The sequence below is a fragment of the Oryctolagus cuniculus genome, chromosome 2, assembly GCF_051225735.1.
Source record: "Oryctolagus cuniculus isolate XC-2025 breed Fujian yellow rabbit chromosome 2, ASM5122573v1, whole genome shotgun sequence".
Lineage (NCBI taxonomy): Eukaryota > Metazoa > Chordata > Mammalia > Lagomorpha > Leporidae > Oryctolagus > Oryctolagus cuniculus.
Genome location: NC_142868.1, coordinates 183,305,148 through 183,318,601, shown reverse-complemented (window position 1 = coordinate 183,318,601; position 13,454 = coordinate 183,305,148). Strand labels below are relative to the sequence as shown.

The window sequence follows — 13,454 nt, the reverse complement described above, 5'->3', positions numbered from 1 at the left end:
AGACCTGGATGAGTCTCCTGGTTCCTGGCTTCAGCCTGGTCCAGCTCTGGATGTTGCAGCCATCTGGGGAGTCAGTCAGTGGTTGGAGGCTCTCTCTCTCTCTCTCTTTTTTTCCTTCTCTCACCATAACTCTGACTTTCAAATACAGAAATACATCTTCAAAAAACGCCCAGAATTCTAGAACTTGCAAAAGCAACTTTGTTGATAAGTGCAATTGGGTAAAGAAAAATTTTTATTGGATTTATTTTTATTTTTGAATCATAGCCTAAGACAACAGGGACTTCTGCATGACAGACAAAGGTGCAGACTGCACCGGCACGGAGCAGCTGGTTCAGGCTAACAGTTGCATTGCCTTCTAGCCCTCCACAGTTAACTCTGCTGGGTGCACTGGGGGGATGAACATACTATTCAGAATACAGAATACTGTGAAGAATGTCATGAAACAATAGCTTCTTCATGCTCACAGAACATTCAATCCTTGCAATAACTGTTACCAGTCCACTGACTCTGATACAACTTGGACCTGTCCTGCAGGTAGGTGGTTAAGTGACTTACTGTAGAATTTAGAGCCACCAAATCCCTAAATTTAGGTATCTTGAGTCATGTCTTACACACTGAAATTGCAAGCTGTTTTAAATGGTGCTTACACTGCAATCACTGGAGATAGCAAATATAGGGTCCCAGTGTTATGGCATAACGGGTTAAGCCACTGCTGGCAACACCAGCATCCAATATGAGTACCAGTTCAACTCCTGGCTGCCCTATTTATGATCCAGCTCTCTGTTGTGGCCTGGGAAAGCAGTGGAGGATGGCCCAAGTGCTTGGGCCCCTGCACCCACATGGGAGACCCAGAAGCTCCTGGCTCTTGGCTTTGGACTGCCCCTTGGCGGCCTTTTGGGGAGTGAACCAGCAGATAGAAAATGTCTCTCTACATATCTAACTCTGCCTTTCAAATAAAATAAATAAATCTTTAAAAATGAAAGATAGCAAATAGAAACCTGACTTGGTCTCAGTTTAGGATAATTATTCTGCACTAGCTGAAAGTACTGAAAAAGCCAACAGGACCCTTGTTCTCCTTTAACACTTCTTTGTGTCTAAGGGATACAACTGGTTCCTTTACATCCCTTTTTATTCCGTCACACATGCAACCAGAACCTTGTTTCTAATAGCTGGTTTATTTATTTATTTATTTTTTTAAGATTTATTTATTTATTTGAGAGTCAGAGTTACACAGAGAGAGGAGAGGCAGAGAGTGAGAGAGAGAGGTCTTCCACCCGCTGGTTCATTCCCCAGATGGCTGTAACGCCAGAGCTATGCCAATCCGAAGCCAGGAGCCAGGAGCTTCCTCCGGGTCAGGTGCAGGGACCGAAGGGCTTGGGCCATCTTCTACTACTTTCCCAGGCCATAGCAGAGAGCTGGTTGAGAAGTGGAGCAGCTGGGTCTCGAACCGGTGCCCATACAGGATGCCAGCGCTTCAGGCCAGGGCGTTAACCCACTGTGCCACAGCGCTGGTCCCTAATAGTCGGTTTAAAACAGACTGACAGTGCATCACCATTTATCAGTAGAGTGACTGCTGTGCAGCCCTAGGGCAAAGGGATTTCATACAAACACATTTTTCCTTGTTATTATTATTTTTCCATTTCTTAATAGAAGTATTTATTTGAGAGGCCAGCGCTGTGGCATAGCAGGTAAAGCCACTGTCTGCAGTGTCAGCATCCCATATGGGCACCGGTTCGAGACCTGACTGCTCCACTTCAGATCCAGCTTTCTGTTATGGCCTGGAAAAGCAGTAGAGATGGCCCAAGTCCTTGGGCCCCTGCATCTGCGTGGGAGACCGGGCAGAAGCTCCTGGCTCCTGGCTTCAGATCAGCACAGCTCCAGCCACTGTGGCATTTGGAGAGTGAACCAGAGGATGGAAGACCTTTTTCTCTCTCTGTCTCCCTCTGCCTCTCTGTAACTCTGCCTAGCAAATATATAAATATTTGAAAAAAAAAATAAGTAAAAGTATTTATTTGAAAGGTACAGAAAGTCAGCTGGACAGACAAATCTCCCATTCTTCTTATTTACTCCCCAAATGCTGCAATAGCTAGGGCTGGGCCTGGCCAAAGCCAGGGGCTGGGTCTACCACATGAGTGGCAGGGACCCAAGTATTTGAGACATCGCCTGCTGCCTCCAGGTGTGCTTCCATAGAAGCTGGAACCAGCAGCGGAGCCAGGACTCAAACCTAGGCACTCAGATGGGAGTGGGTACCCCAGCGGCATCTTATCCATCGTGCCCAGAGCCCACCACTTTCCTTGATGTTCACTGAGTGGCCTCCTACATCCCTAATCTTCTCCAGCTGTATGACCACACAGCTCATCTTTTCAACTCATTTACAGCTACAGAACTGGAGACTCTGCCCAGAGTGCTGAGTTGAACATGCACCAGTTCTTTCAGACTGCTGGACTCTGATTTCATGGTGGCTCATGGATGGTCGCTGGTGACACCAGGATCCCAGGGGCAGGTTCCCCAGGACCCTGAAATGTAAGTGGACCAGCCTGGACTCATTTAAAGCAGGTAATTTTCTTCACCCCCTTTCCACCTCTATTTGGAATTAACTGATGAGGATTCTGCCTTTGTGGTTCCAAGTTAAAGGGAAGCAGGGGGCCGGCGCTGTGGTGTAGCAGGTAAAGCCACCTCCAGTAGTGCCGGCATCCCATATGGGCACTGGTTTGAGTCCTAGCTGCTCCACTTCTGATCCAGCTCTCTGCTATGGCCTGGGAAAGCAGAAGATGGCCCAAGTCCTTGGGTCCCTGTATCCACGTGGGAGACCTGGAAGAAGCTCCTGGCTCCTGGCTTCAGATTGACGTAGCTCTGGCCATTGCAGCCAGTTGGGGAGTGAACCAGCAGATGGAAGACCTCTCTTCCTTTCTCTCTCTCCCTGACTCTCCTTCTCTCTCTCTCTCATTAACTCTGACTTTCAAATAAATACATCTTAAAAAAAAAAAAAAAAAAAAAAAAGGAAAGCAGATAGGAGTCTGGCATGAGCTCTGGAGTCACACTGGGACTTGAGTTCCAGTGCACCATATACTTTCCCAGACAATAAAAAGGGCAAAGCTCACCGAGTGGCACACAGCACAGGTTTACTGCATGCTAGTTATGATTTCTAGTACCAGTGTCAGACATCGTGTACTAGTGTCAGACATTGAACCGGTGCTTCCTAAGCCCCTTACCTCTCATCTGCAATGCAGGTATTATTTTCATTATACAGGCAAGGAGGCTAAGGTTCAGAGAGGTGAGCACTCAGAATAGCCCTCCCTTCCCCACGTGGCTGCTGAAGATGGCGGAGGGGCAGGTCGTGGTGCTGAATAGCCAAGGTCACTGTGGCCAGGCAGGTGCTGCCGGGCCGGAAGGTGGTGGTTGTGTGCTGCGAGGGCACCAATATTTCTGGCAATTTCTACAGAAATAAGCTGAATTACCTGGCCTTCCTTCGCAGGCGGATGAACACCAACCCCTCCCAGGGCCCCCAACCACAATTCTGGTGAACTGCGGGAGGCATGTTGCCCAAAAGACCAAGTGGGACTGGGCTGCCCTGGACCGCTTCAAGGTGTTCGAGGGGATCCCGCCGCCCATGGCAAGGAAAAGCGGATGGTGGTGCCCGAGGCCCTCCAGGTCACGCAGCTGAAGCCTACGAGAACGTGTGCCTACCTGGGGCGCCTGGCTCATGCAGTTGGCTGGGAGCACCAGGCAGTGACAGCCATGCTGGAAGAAAAGGGAAGGAGAAGGCCAAGATCCATTACCGGAAGGAAAATCAGCTCGCGAGGCTACGGAAACAGGCCGAGAAGAACGTGAAGAAGAGAGTCAACAAACTTACAGAGGTCGGTCGTCAAGGCCCATGGACTCCTGGCCTGAGCCCCACAAAGGCTTTATTCCTCAAAAGCAACCAACCAACCAAAACAATCCCTGCCACTCTATTTCTTACCACAATCATTTTATCATTCTCTGCGGGATGTGGAGATTCTTTTTATCTTTTGACAGTGACTTAAGACTTCTCTCCTTCATAACTTGTTGTTCTTGTTTAGAACGAAAGCTTAACAAAATGATTCTGGAGTGGATTCTGGGGTTTCTATGGGGAGGCAAAAGACTCAGAAGAGCCAGCACAGTACTACGAAGGAGAACAAAGTGGACAGACTGTCGCTGCTTAACCTCAAGACTCAACATAAAGCTACAGTCACCAAGACACTCTGGTGTTAGCAAAAGAAAAGATAAATCAATGGGACAGAACAGAGCCTGGAAATGGATGCACACACATACACTCCGCTGATGCCTGAGGAGGAGCCAAGGCAACACAATAGAGCAGAACCACTGGGTATCCACATTAAAAAAAAAAAAAAAAAACACAAAAAACAAAAAGCAAGACAGACTTACTCCTCTCACAGACATCACCTCAAAGTGGACCACATAGCCGAATGTGAACAACAAAACTATAAAACTCCTAGAAGATAACAGGAAAAAAATCTGGATGACTTTGGGTTTGCTGATGACATCAAAGGCACACTCATAGAATTGATAAGCTAGACTTCACTAAAATTAAAAACTTCTTGGAGCCAGTGTTGTGGCACAGTCAGTCACGCTGCCACCAATATGAGTGCCCGTTCAAGTCCTGGCTGTTCCACTCCCCATCTAGATCCAAGATGGCCCCAGGACTCGCCCATGTAGGAGACCCAGATGGAGTTCCAGGCCTCAGGCTGACCCAGACCCAGCCACTGGGGACATCTGGGGAGTGAGTAAGTAGATGAAGATCTCTTCCCTCACCTCCAGCTCTGCCTTTCAAATAAAAAAAATAAATCTTAAAAAGAAATTTCTTAGGACTGGCATTGTGGTGTAACAGATTAAGCCACAGCCTGCGGTGCCAGCATTCCGTATGGGCACCAGTTTGAGTCCTGGCTACTCTACTTCCAATCCATCTCTCTGCAAATGCACCTGGGAAAGCAGTGGAGGATGGCCCAGGTGCTTGGGCCCCTGCAACCACATGGGAGATCCAGATGAAGCTCCTGGCTTCGGCTTGGCCAAGCACTGGCCATCGCGGCCATTTGGGGAGCGAACCAGTAGATGGAAGACCTCTCTCTCTCTCTCTCTGAAACTCTGCCTTTCAAATAAGTAAATCTTTAAATTTTTTATCTGAAAGACATGTTTAGGGAATTAAAAGATGAGCTACAGCCTGGAGAAGGTTTTTGCAAAAGACCTGATGCAGGACTATCACTCAAAATACACAAAGAATTCTTAAAAGTCAGTAAGAAAACAATGTGATGACAAAATGGGCCAATGGCCTTAACAGAAACCTCCACAAAGGTATCAGATGGCAATAAAGGGTATGAGAAGCTCCCTGTCATCTGCCATCAAGGAAATACAAGTTAAAAAAGAAGATGCCACAACATACATGTTAGAATCGCCAGAATCCATAACACTGACAACACCAAACGCATAAGAACATGGAGCAACAGGAACTCAGTCACTGCTGATGCAAATGTACACGGACACAGCCACTCTGGAAGACAATTCAGATGTTATAAAACGAAGGCTGCTCTTACTATATGAACTAGGAATCGTGCTTGTTGGTACTTACCCGAAGGAGGTGAAAACTATATCCACACAAAAGCCTCCACACTGATATTTATAATAGCTTTATTATTTTTATAATAATTGCCAAACAGCAAGTGAATAGACTGTGATGCAATCAGACAGTGGAGTATTATTCGGCACTAAAAAGAAATACATTATTAAGCCATGGAGAGATACGGGAGAAATTTAAATGCATATCACTAACTGAAAGAAGCCAATCTGTAAAAGTCAGATACTGATACCATGCAGGAAAAGGTAAAACTATGGAAACAGTAAAAATGTCAATGGTAAATATCTATCTATCTATCTATCTCTCTATCTATCTATCTATCTCAATGGTTACCAGGCACTAGAGGGGAGAGACGGATGAGCAGGTGAAGCACAGAGGATTCTTAGGGCATGATGTCATTATACATTTGTCCAAACCCACAGAACACACAACAGCAAGAGCAAACCCTGCCTAACGTAAACTATGGACGTGAGTGACAGTGACGTGCCGTGTAGCTTCCTCGACTGCAACCCGTGTCTGGCTCTGGTGGGGGATGTTGTTAATGAGCAAGGCTAAGCTTGTGTGGGACTGGGGTTAAGAGGGTCATATCTGTACCATTTGCTCTATTTTGTGGAAAACTTAAAAGTGCCATAGAAAATATAGTCTTAAAATGATTATGAAGATGGCAAAGGATCTATCTGAATAGACATTTCTCTAAAATGGCAGATAAGCTGGGGCCGGCTTTGTGGTGCAGCAGGTAAAGCCGCTGCCTGTGACACTGGCATCCCATATGGGCACTGATTTGAGACCTGGTTGCTCCACTTCCAATCCAACTTCCTGTTAATGTGCCTGGGAAACCAGTAGAAGATTGCCCAAGTGCTTGGGCCCCTGCCCTCATGGGGGTAGAGCTGGAAGAAGCTCCTGGCTCCTGGCTCTGGCCTCTCCCTCTGTCTCTATAACTCTGCCTTTCAAATAAATAAATCTTTTTTTTTTTTTTAAAAAGTACAAATGGCCAACAAGAACAAGAAATATCATTAGTCACTGAGGAAATGCAAATGAAAACCACAATGAGATGTCACTTTGTACCCACCAGGGTGAATGGCTGTAATAAAAAGTCAAGTAAAGAGTTTTGGTGATGATGAGGAAAAGTCTAATAGTTCTTCAAAAAGTTAAGCATGGAATTACTGTTTGACCCAGCAATGTTTCTAGGCATATGACCCCCCAAAATGAAGGCACATGTTCACATAAAAACTCACACATAAACACTCATGAAATTATTCATGACAGCCAAAAGTGGAAATCTCTCAAATGTCAATCAAATGATGAATGGATCAACAACAACGGTATATCTACACTGGAGTATTTTTATTTCACAAAAAGGAACGATGTACTGATACATGCGACAACATGGAGGAACACTGAAAGCAAGCCGGATGAAATAAGCCAATTACAAAATCCCACCCACTCTTTGATTCCATATATATGAACATTTAGAATTGGAAAACCTACAGACAGAAGTGGAGCATGGCTGCCTGGAGCAGGGGACGGGGGTGTCGGCTGGGGGTCTGAGATGGGACTGACAGCTAAAGGGTACTGGTCTATCTCTGAGTGATGAAACTATTCTGTAACTGACTGTGGCAATGGCTGCATAACTGTGAATATGCTAACAACCACTGAATTGTAACTAAATAGGCAAATCTGATGATATATGAGTAATAGCTCAAGAAAGCTGTTGCCATAAAGAAGTGACTTGTTTTACCCTTGTAGATGTTCCTGTTTCAAATTCTTGTTCAGCTTTCTCACATTCAAGCCTTCCTTTCTTGCCTTTTCTCTGTGTGTCCCTTTTACATAGAGAAAACACTGTGCAGTGTCCGATTTTTCCTTTTTTTCTTTGATGCAACAGAACTTCATGATTATAGAAATGGCGGCAAGAGTAGGTGTTTAGTCTAATGGTTAAAACACTTGCATCCCACATCAAACTGTCTGGGTTCATTCCTGGCTCCAGCTTCCTGCTAATGCAGACCGTGGGAGGCAGGGTAATGGCTCCAAGCACTTGAGTCTCTGCCACACCACGCAGGAGAGCTGCACTGAGTTTCCAGCTCCCAGCTTCACTCTGGGTCAGTCCTGGCTACTGTAGGCATTGGGGGAATGAGCCAGTGGATGGGAGCTGTCCCAAATACATAAGTGAAAAGTTAAACAATTAACTTAGTGGCAATATTATCACACTGGTAGATAGCTTAAAAGGATGGACTTGGGAGCCAGACACTGAATCAACTATATTACTTACTAGCTTTGTAACCTCGGACAAGTTATTTAACTGTTTTAATTTCCATCTGAAAAAAGAAAAAATGAGGCTGGCACTGTGCATAGTAGGTTAAGCCTCTGCCTGCTGCACCAGCATCCCATATGGACACCGGTTCTAGTCCCAGCTGTTCCACTTCCGATCCAGCTCCCTGCTAATGGCCTAGGAAATCAGTGGAAGATGGCTCAAGTGCTTGGGCCACTGCATCCATGTGGGAGACCTGGAAGAAACTCCCGTCTCTTGATTTTAGATGGGCTCAGCTCTAGCCGTTGTGGCCATTTGGGGAGTGAACCAGCGGATGGAAGACCTCTCTCTCCCTTTCTCTCTGTAACTCTGCCTCCCAAATATTGCAAATTCTAAATAAAACACAATCAGGCAATAAATTCAAGAACCTTAGAAAAATATGCAGTTTAGTAAGTCCTCAGTAAGAAGCATTTTTATTCTTCTCACTCTTACAAGTAACGGCTGCACACTCATAATTTCCTTGTTTTCTAAAAATGCTGCTAACAGTACCACATGCTCTCTCTATTCTCTTAGACCCTGTGTTTCCCATCTTCATGGGTTTCTGTCACCATCCAACCCATAGCTGCTGACCTTGCACTCATCTACCAATATGCACTCCATCAGCAGATGCAGAGCTGATGCCGCATGTGCCATAGGTCAGCATCTGCCCCCAGGAGCAGCTGGTGGCACCATTACCCCACCCTGTCACTCGAGACAGAGCCCTGGGAATGAATACCTGACTCTCCCACCTGTCCTCACGTTCCATCGATCCCCAACTCTGAACTCTCCCTTGGAACTGCGGCAGACTTTCCCCCCATCTTCCCTGCATATCAAAATCATCTGGAGAGTTTCAAAGAAATTCTCCACGCCCAGGCCAAACTTCAGGCCAGCTGCAGCAGGACCCAGGCACTGGCAGCTTTTTAGTTTCCCAGGTGATTCCAATGCACACCAAGCTAGGCAATCTCCAAGTTAGCCCCCTGCCGGCCTCTCAGGTTTCAGCTTTCCGTTCCTGGTTTGGCACTGCCACTCTAACCATGCTGAACTGCCCACAACTGCAGCTCCTCCTCCGGCCATGCTGCTCCTTGTTCACCATACTTCCCACCACCTCACCAACCACAACTGCTTATCTTCTGGATGTGGACTTGCTTTCTCTGGGAAGTCTTCTCCATCTCCAGTCTAGGAGTACAGTGCAATTAGGTATCCCTCCTCTGTACTTCCTTGGTGCTCAGTCTGCTCTTTTATAATTATCTGCTTGTGGTCCTGACCCCCTCATATAAGGCTGAGACCAGCCGACATCATTTTTGTATCCCTAGCACCTAGTACCTTTGCTTGGCTTTATGCAAATTCTCATTTTATTCGTTGAGTAACTTTCCAGAGATGAGGAGAGACTTTTTGTAGAGTGAGTGCCTGGTAGGCAATGATGGAGAGGTTGGATTTTGATCCATAGTTTTCTTCTCACCCAAGGACTATTAAAACCACGAACCTGATTTCTTAAGTGTAATACTCTGCTTCAGTCTGACGCATTCACTGCAGTGACTTTTCACACTACGAGTGAGTACTAATTTGTTCAATCCCTCCAATCTTTTTAGGAAAATGTTGTAGCAAAAGTTATAAATACATTATAATCTATTATCCTAGATTATGTTTTACTTTACTTTTGTGGGCAATAACATTAAAGTTTAAATTTCTTTCTAAATATATGTGATTATCCTGGATCACTGATCATTTATTTCTTTGGCTTCCTGTCATACAAAATAATTTGCTGCCATGTACCCAGAGACTCCATTCAACAGAAAGAGAAACTCCAAAGGAATTTAGCCGTGAGTATATAACACAATTTAAAAGTTTTAAAGAATGCTTCAAAGAAATACACAATACAAGTAATATAGCTTGTGTCCTTTTAATAAACACATTTGCATAGTTATATTACAATTTTGTAAAAATAAAAGATTATCTCATGCCAAGCGTGCCCAGCATTTGCACAATCTCAATACCTTTTTAACACTATAGTTTTCAAGACACACAAATAAAAATTTAAGGCAAAAACAGCACTTTGCAACAATTTAATAATTTATTACATGACAGTAGCATCACAGCAGCATCCAATAATGCCACTCTAGGCAAAGTCTCTCTTTCCCATTATGGTTTCTATTTACAAGAATTCATAACCTGCTAAAATTCATTCTAAGAAAACTTGGCAAACAAAGTTTTGGACTGGAATTGGCATGTGTTCCTCTACTTTTCCTTTCCCCAGTTTCTTTTTTTTAACCTACCAGCATTCATATTGTATTTTTATACATTAAAATAGTAGACACATTTTAAAAATAGTTTGTTACTTTAAAACAGCTCTTTATGATAAGATTTTAGAGAAATAATACAATGAATGGGGTTGATTCAAATTTTCAAATGTTCTAAACATTAGCTTTGGTTTTAGAACTGCTTTTCTCATTGCTGGAAAACCATCACGCTTAATCACATACTTTAAAATAATGATCACATACTGCAATCTTTAAACAGGGGTTTGGATTCATTAACTACTACAGAATTCAAATTTATTCAGCTGTACTTCCATTTAAAAATTGTAAGTTTCTGATAAACTCTTTCTTTCTAATGTTACCTTTGAAGCAAACTGAAAGGTACCTTTTCCTGAATGAGGAAGAGAATGGATATGTGGCTGAATGAGGAACTGCAAAGGACTGTATGCACTCTGAAGGAGAATTTCAGGTTATTTTATGTCATACAATTTCTTTCTCACTTTCTCTGAAATATATGACAGAACACTTGCACAAAGAGTGGTTATTGCATCTGATAGAACAAATTTACTTTCCAGACTGACATTCAGTGTACACATGTCAATCTGTGATTTAATCTGTGGCTACCTGCTGCACTATTTTCAGATGGATTACAGATGCTAAAGTCTACCTGCCATTCTAACAAACTATATTTGTCACTATAAAAGTGAGGTGATTTGAGCTATAAAAATATCTTTGGAATAATTTGTCATGGTATTAAATAAGCCCAAATTCAAAATTATAAAAGAAATGTTATGTTAATAATGCAATGAATTAACAGTGGTCAGATATCTAATCTCGGGGTATAAAATGGAATTAATGTAACTGTCCTTAATCTGAACTCAACTGAAGCTTTGGTGAAAAAAAAGGAAAGTTCAGAAAATAAAAGATCAAATAATTCCTATGATTTGGAAAAGTCAGTTAAATTCACAAGGACCCAATCTTTGCAGATTCTTTTAGTGAGCAAATCTGTTATTCATCCTATTATATGGTGTCCCTGCCTTCCTATGGATGTCACATTTGTAAGAGGATCACGATGACGCCCAGTGCTGACAACTGAGGTGTCCTATATCGCTGGACTTCTCACCCCTGGGAGCACAATACCATCTCCCTATTCCCAACAACGTCAAGTACTTTGGAGAATAGATGTTTGAACTTTGTGAAGTTTAGCTAAGTGGTTGATTCTTTCTCAGGTGTTGTAAAGATATGATCTAAGCAATGTACGACTGAAAAATTTATGGGTATAGGCACATGGACATAAATACTGCACAAAATACACCTCTAACTAAGATATAAAAACACCTTTCACTCTTAGGGAAACTGTGAGGAAATAAAGACTGATTGCATGTACACTTTTCCTGATAATACTCTGACATTCACAAACAGTAGATTGCACTGCAGTTTGTAAACATTTTAAATTGCACAAACTTCTCACTGATTTTTAAATACAGTTTAATACTGTCTACTAAAATCCCTTTTTGTTTGAACTAAGTACTCTCACATGTATCTGTGTATATCTGCTATTCCTAAAGTGTTTTCCATTCGAGGAAAAGAAGTAAAACCGTATGCCAAAGCAGCCAATGTGGCTGAAGAGCAGGCGTCAGCCAGGGAAGTCTGGACGGTAAACCAAGTTGCGAGCCTCCCAGGCGCGTCACAGACACACATCTCCCGTTACTCAGCCATTCCTGACTGCAGCCTGTGTGTCTGCTTCGGGCACCTACATTCCTTGAGGACTTCTTAGAATGTTCACTAAATACGTTAAGACTGGACCAGTGTCTTTTGGTGTACTGGGACATGCAACTAGCGAGTCTGATTAAAATAGGTAGTATGAATTCTGACTTTAAAATGTTTAATAAATACTCTAAGCTGGGGAAGGTTTCATATGTCACAGTCAATGTTGGGAGCCTTTCATTCCTGAAAAACAACCCACTTATAGGTCATCCATAAAAAAGGAGCAACTGACCCTGCAGCACCTGGTGCGGTATCTGCATTTGTCCCGAGCGCCTAACAATCCCAAGGGGGCTATCCAAGCACAGTGCTCGATGGGCGCACCTAAGACAGACCACTGCCATCTTCTGCACACAGTTGTCAGAGCAGGGTACATCCCTCCTCTTCGAGGTAAGAAACACTCCCCCCAGGGGCACTGCTCCCACCCCCAAAACAGAAAATAGAGGAAGGGTTATTTCCAGTTCTTGGCCTTCATACAAATCTAAAATACTGGTACCTACAGCGGCATATTAGAAAGTAATAAGGTAAGCATTGCGTATTGAGGGCAAATCACACATTAAGCCAAGAGCTCACTGTGATCAGGATTAGATCAAACATAACAGCTGAACATAAGCAAACTTTATCTGAATTCTGTAATGAATATACATGTGGCAATAACATTAGAAAAGCAAGGCAGCCCATTCCAAACCAGCGAGAACAGTTTGTGCAAATAGTGGGTCTTTGTGTGTTTGAACTCCCACCATGTTAAGGGCAAACTCCATATGCATGCTAATGACCTACAGTTACCAAATTAAAAAAGAAGAAAAATGCTAAAGATGCCAGAGTGAACAGCAGGGAAAGCCACACAAAGACCCACTATCCTTTAATTTGTTACAAATAAATTTTAGCTAAATTAGAAACACAAAGAAATAATCACAAGTGGCTCTAACATTCAAACGCAGTAACTGAATTGTGTAGGAGATATTTGATCAGGGCTGCCTGCCCTGCCTCCACGCTAGAGTCAAACTTGGATAGTGGGTCTCTGGGGTGCTTTCACAACTGGAAGACAACATTGGGTCCTAAAAAAAGAAAAATGAGGAATAAAATGAACATAATGCAAATCAGGTGGGTGAGAAAAAATTTGACTTATAATAACATGCAACACCAACTAAACAGATTTGATCTATTAAAATTCTCAACCTTTAAAAAATGTTCTAATTACACAATTAAATGGAAAGAATACTTATAAGGGCTACAGACACACCACTGTGATCCGCAGTTTAAGCACTGATCCACACGAAGACTGTCACTGAACGACTCACTTCTCAAGTCTCAGCAGTGTACAACGATGTGACCAACTCCTGACCTTAGGAGGAGGCCCTTTCTGATCCCTATCCTAGTGAAGCATTTCCTGAAGCACACCCCCATTAAAGTATAAGGGAAGGCTCGTACGTAGCTGCCAATACAATTCATTCTTCACTTGTTTGAAACGGTAGTTCTACGTCTTCAATGCCTCATGAGTAATTATTTCAAATAAACAAAATCAGTATTCCTCCCTCTC

General features: G+C 43.4%; 1 protein-coding gene across 21 annotated transcripts in view; it reads right to left on the bottom strand.

Annotated features, from left to right (window-relative positions):
- The window catches only part of ITSN2 (intersectin 2), a 169,815-nt gene that overhangs the window by 25,463 nt on the left and 130,898 nt on the right, over positions 1-13,454 (bottom strand). For 10 of the 21 annotated variants that reach the window (XM_070069353.2, XM_070069357.2, XM_070069350.2 and 7 more), the window contains one exon: positions 3,688-3,741. The exons of 6 other annotated variants lie outside the window; for them this stretch is intronic. In XM_070069353.2, the coding sequence (XP_069925454.2) occupies positions 3,688-3,741 (54 nt within the window). Of the gene's footprint in view, positions 1-3,687; positions 3,742-9,781; positions 12,973-13,454 lie in introns of those variants that run through there. 5 more of the 21 variants (XM_089326760.1, XM_089326762.1, XM_070069360.2 and 2 more) reach the window with 1 other exon arrangement.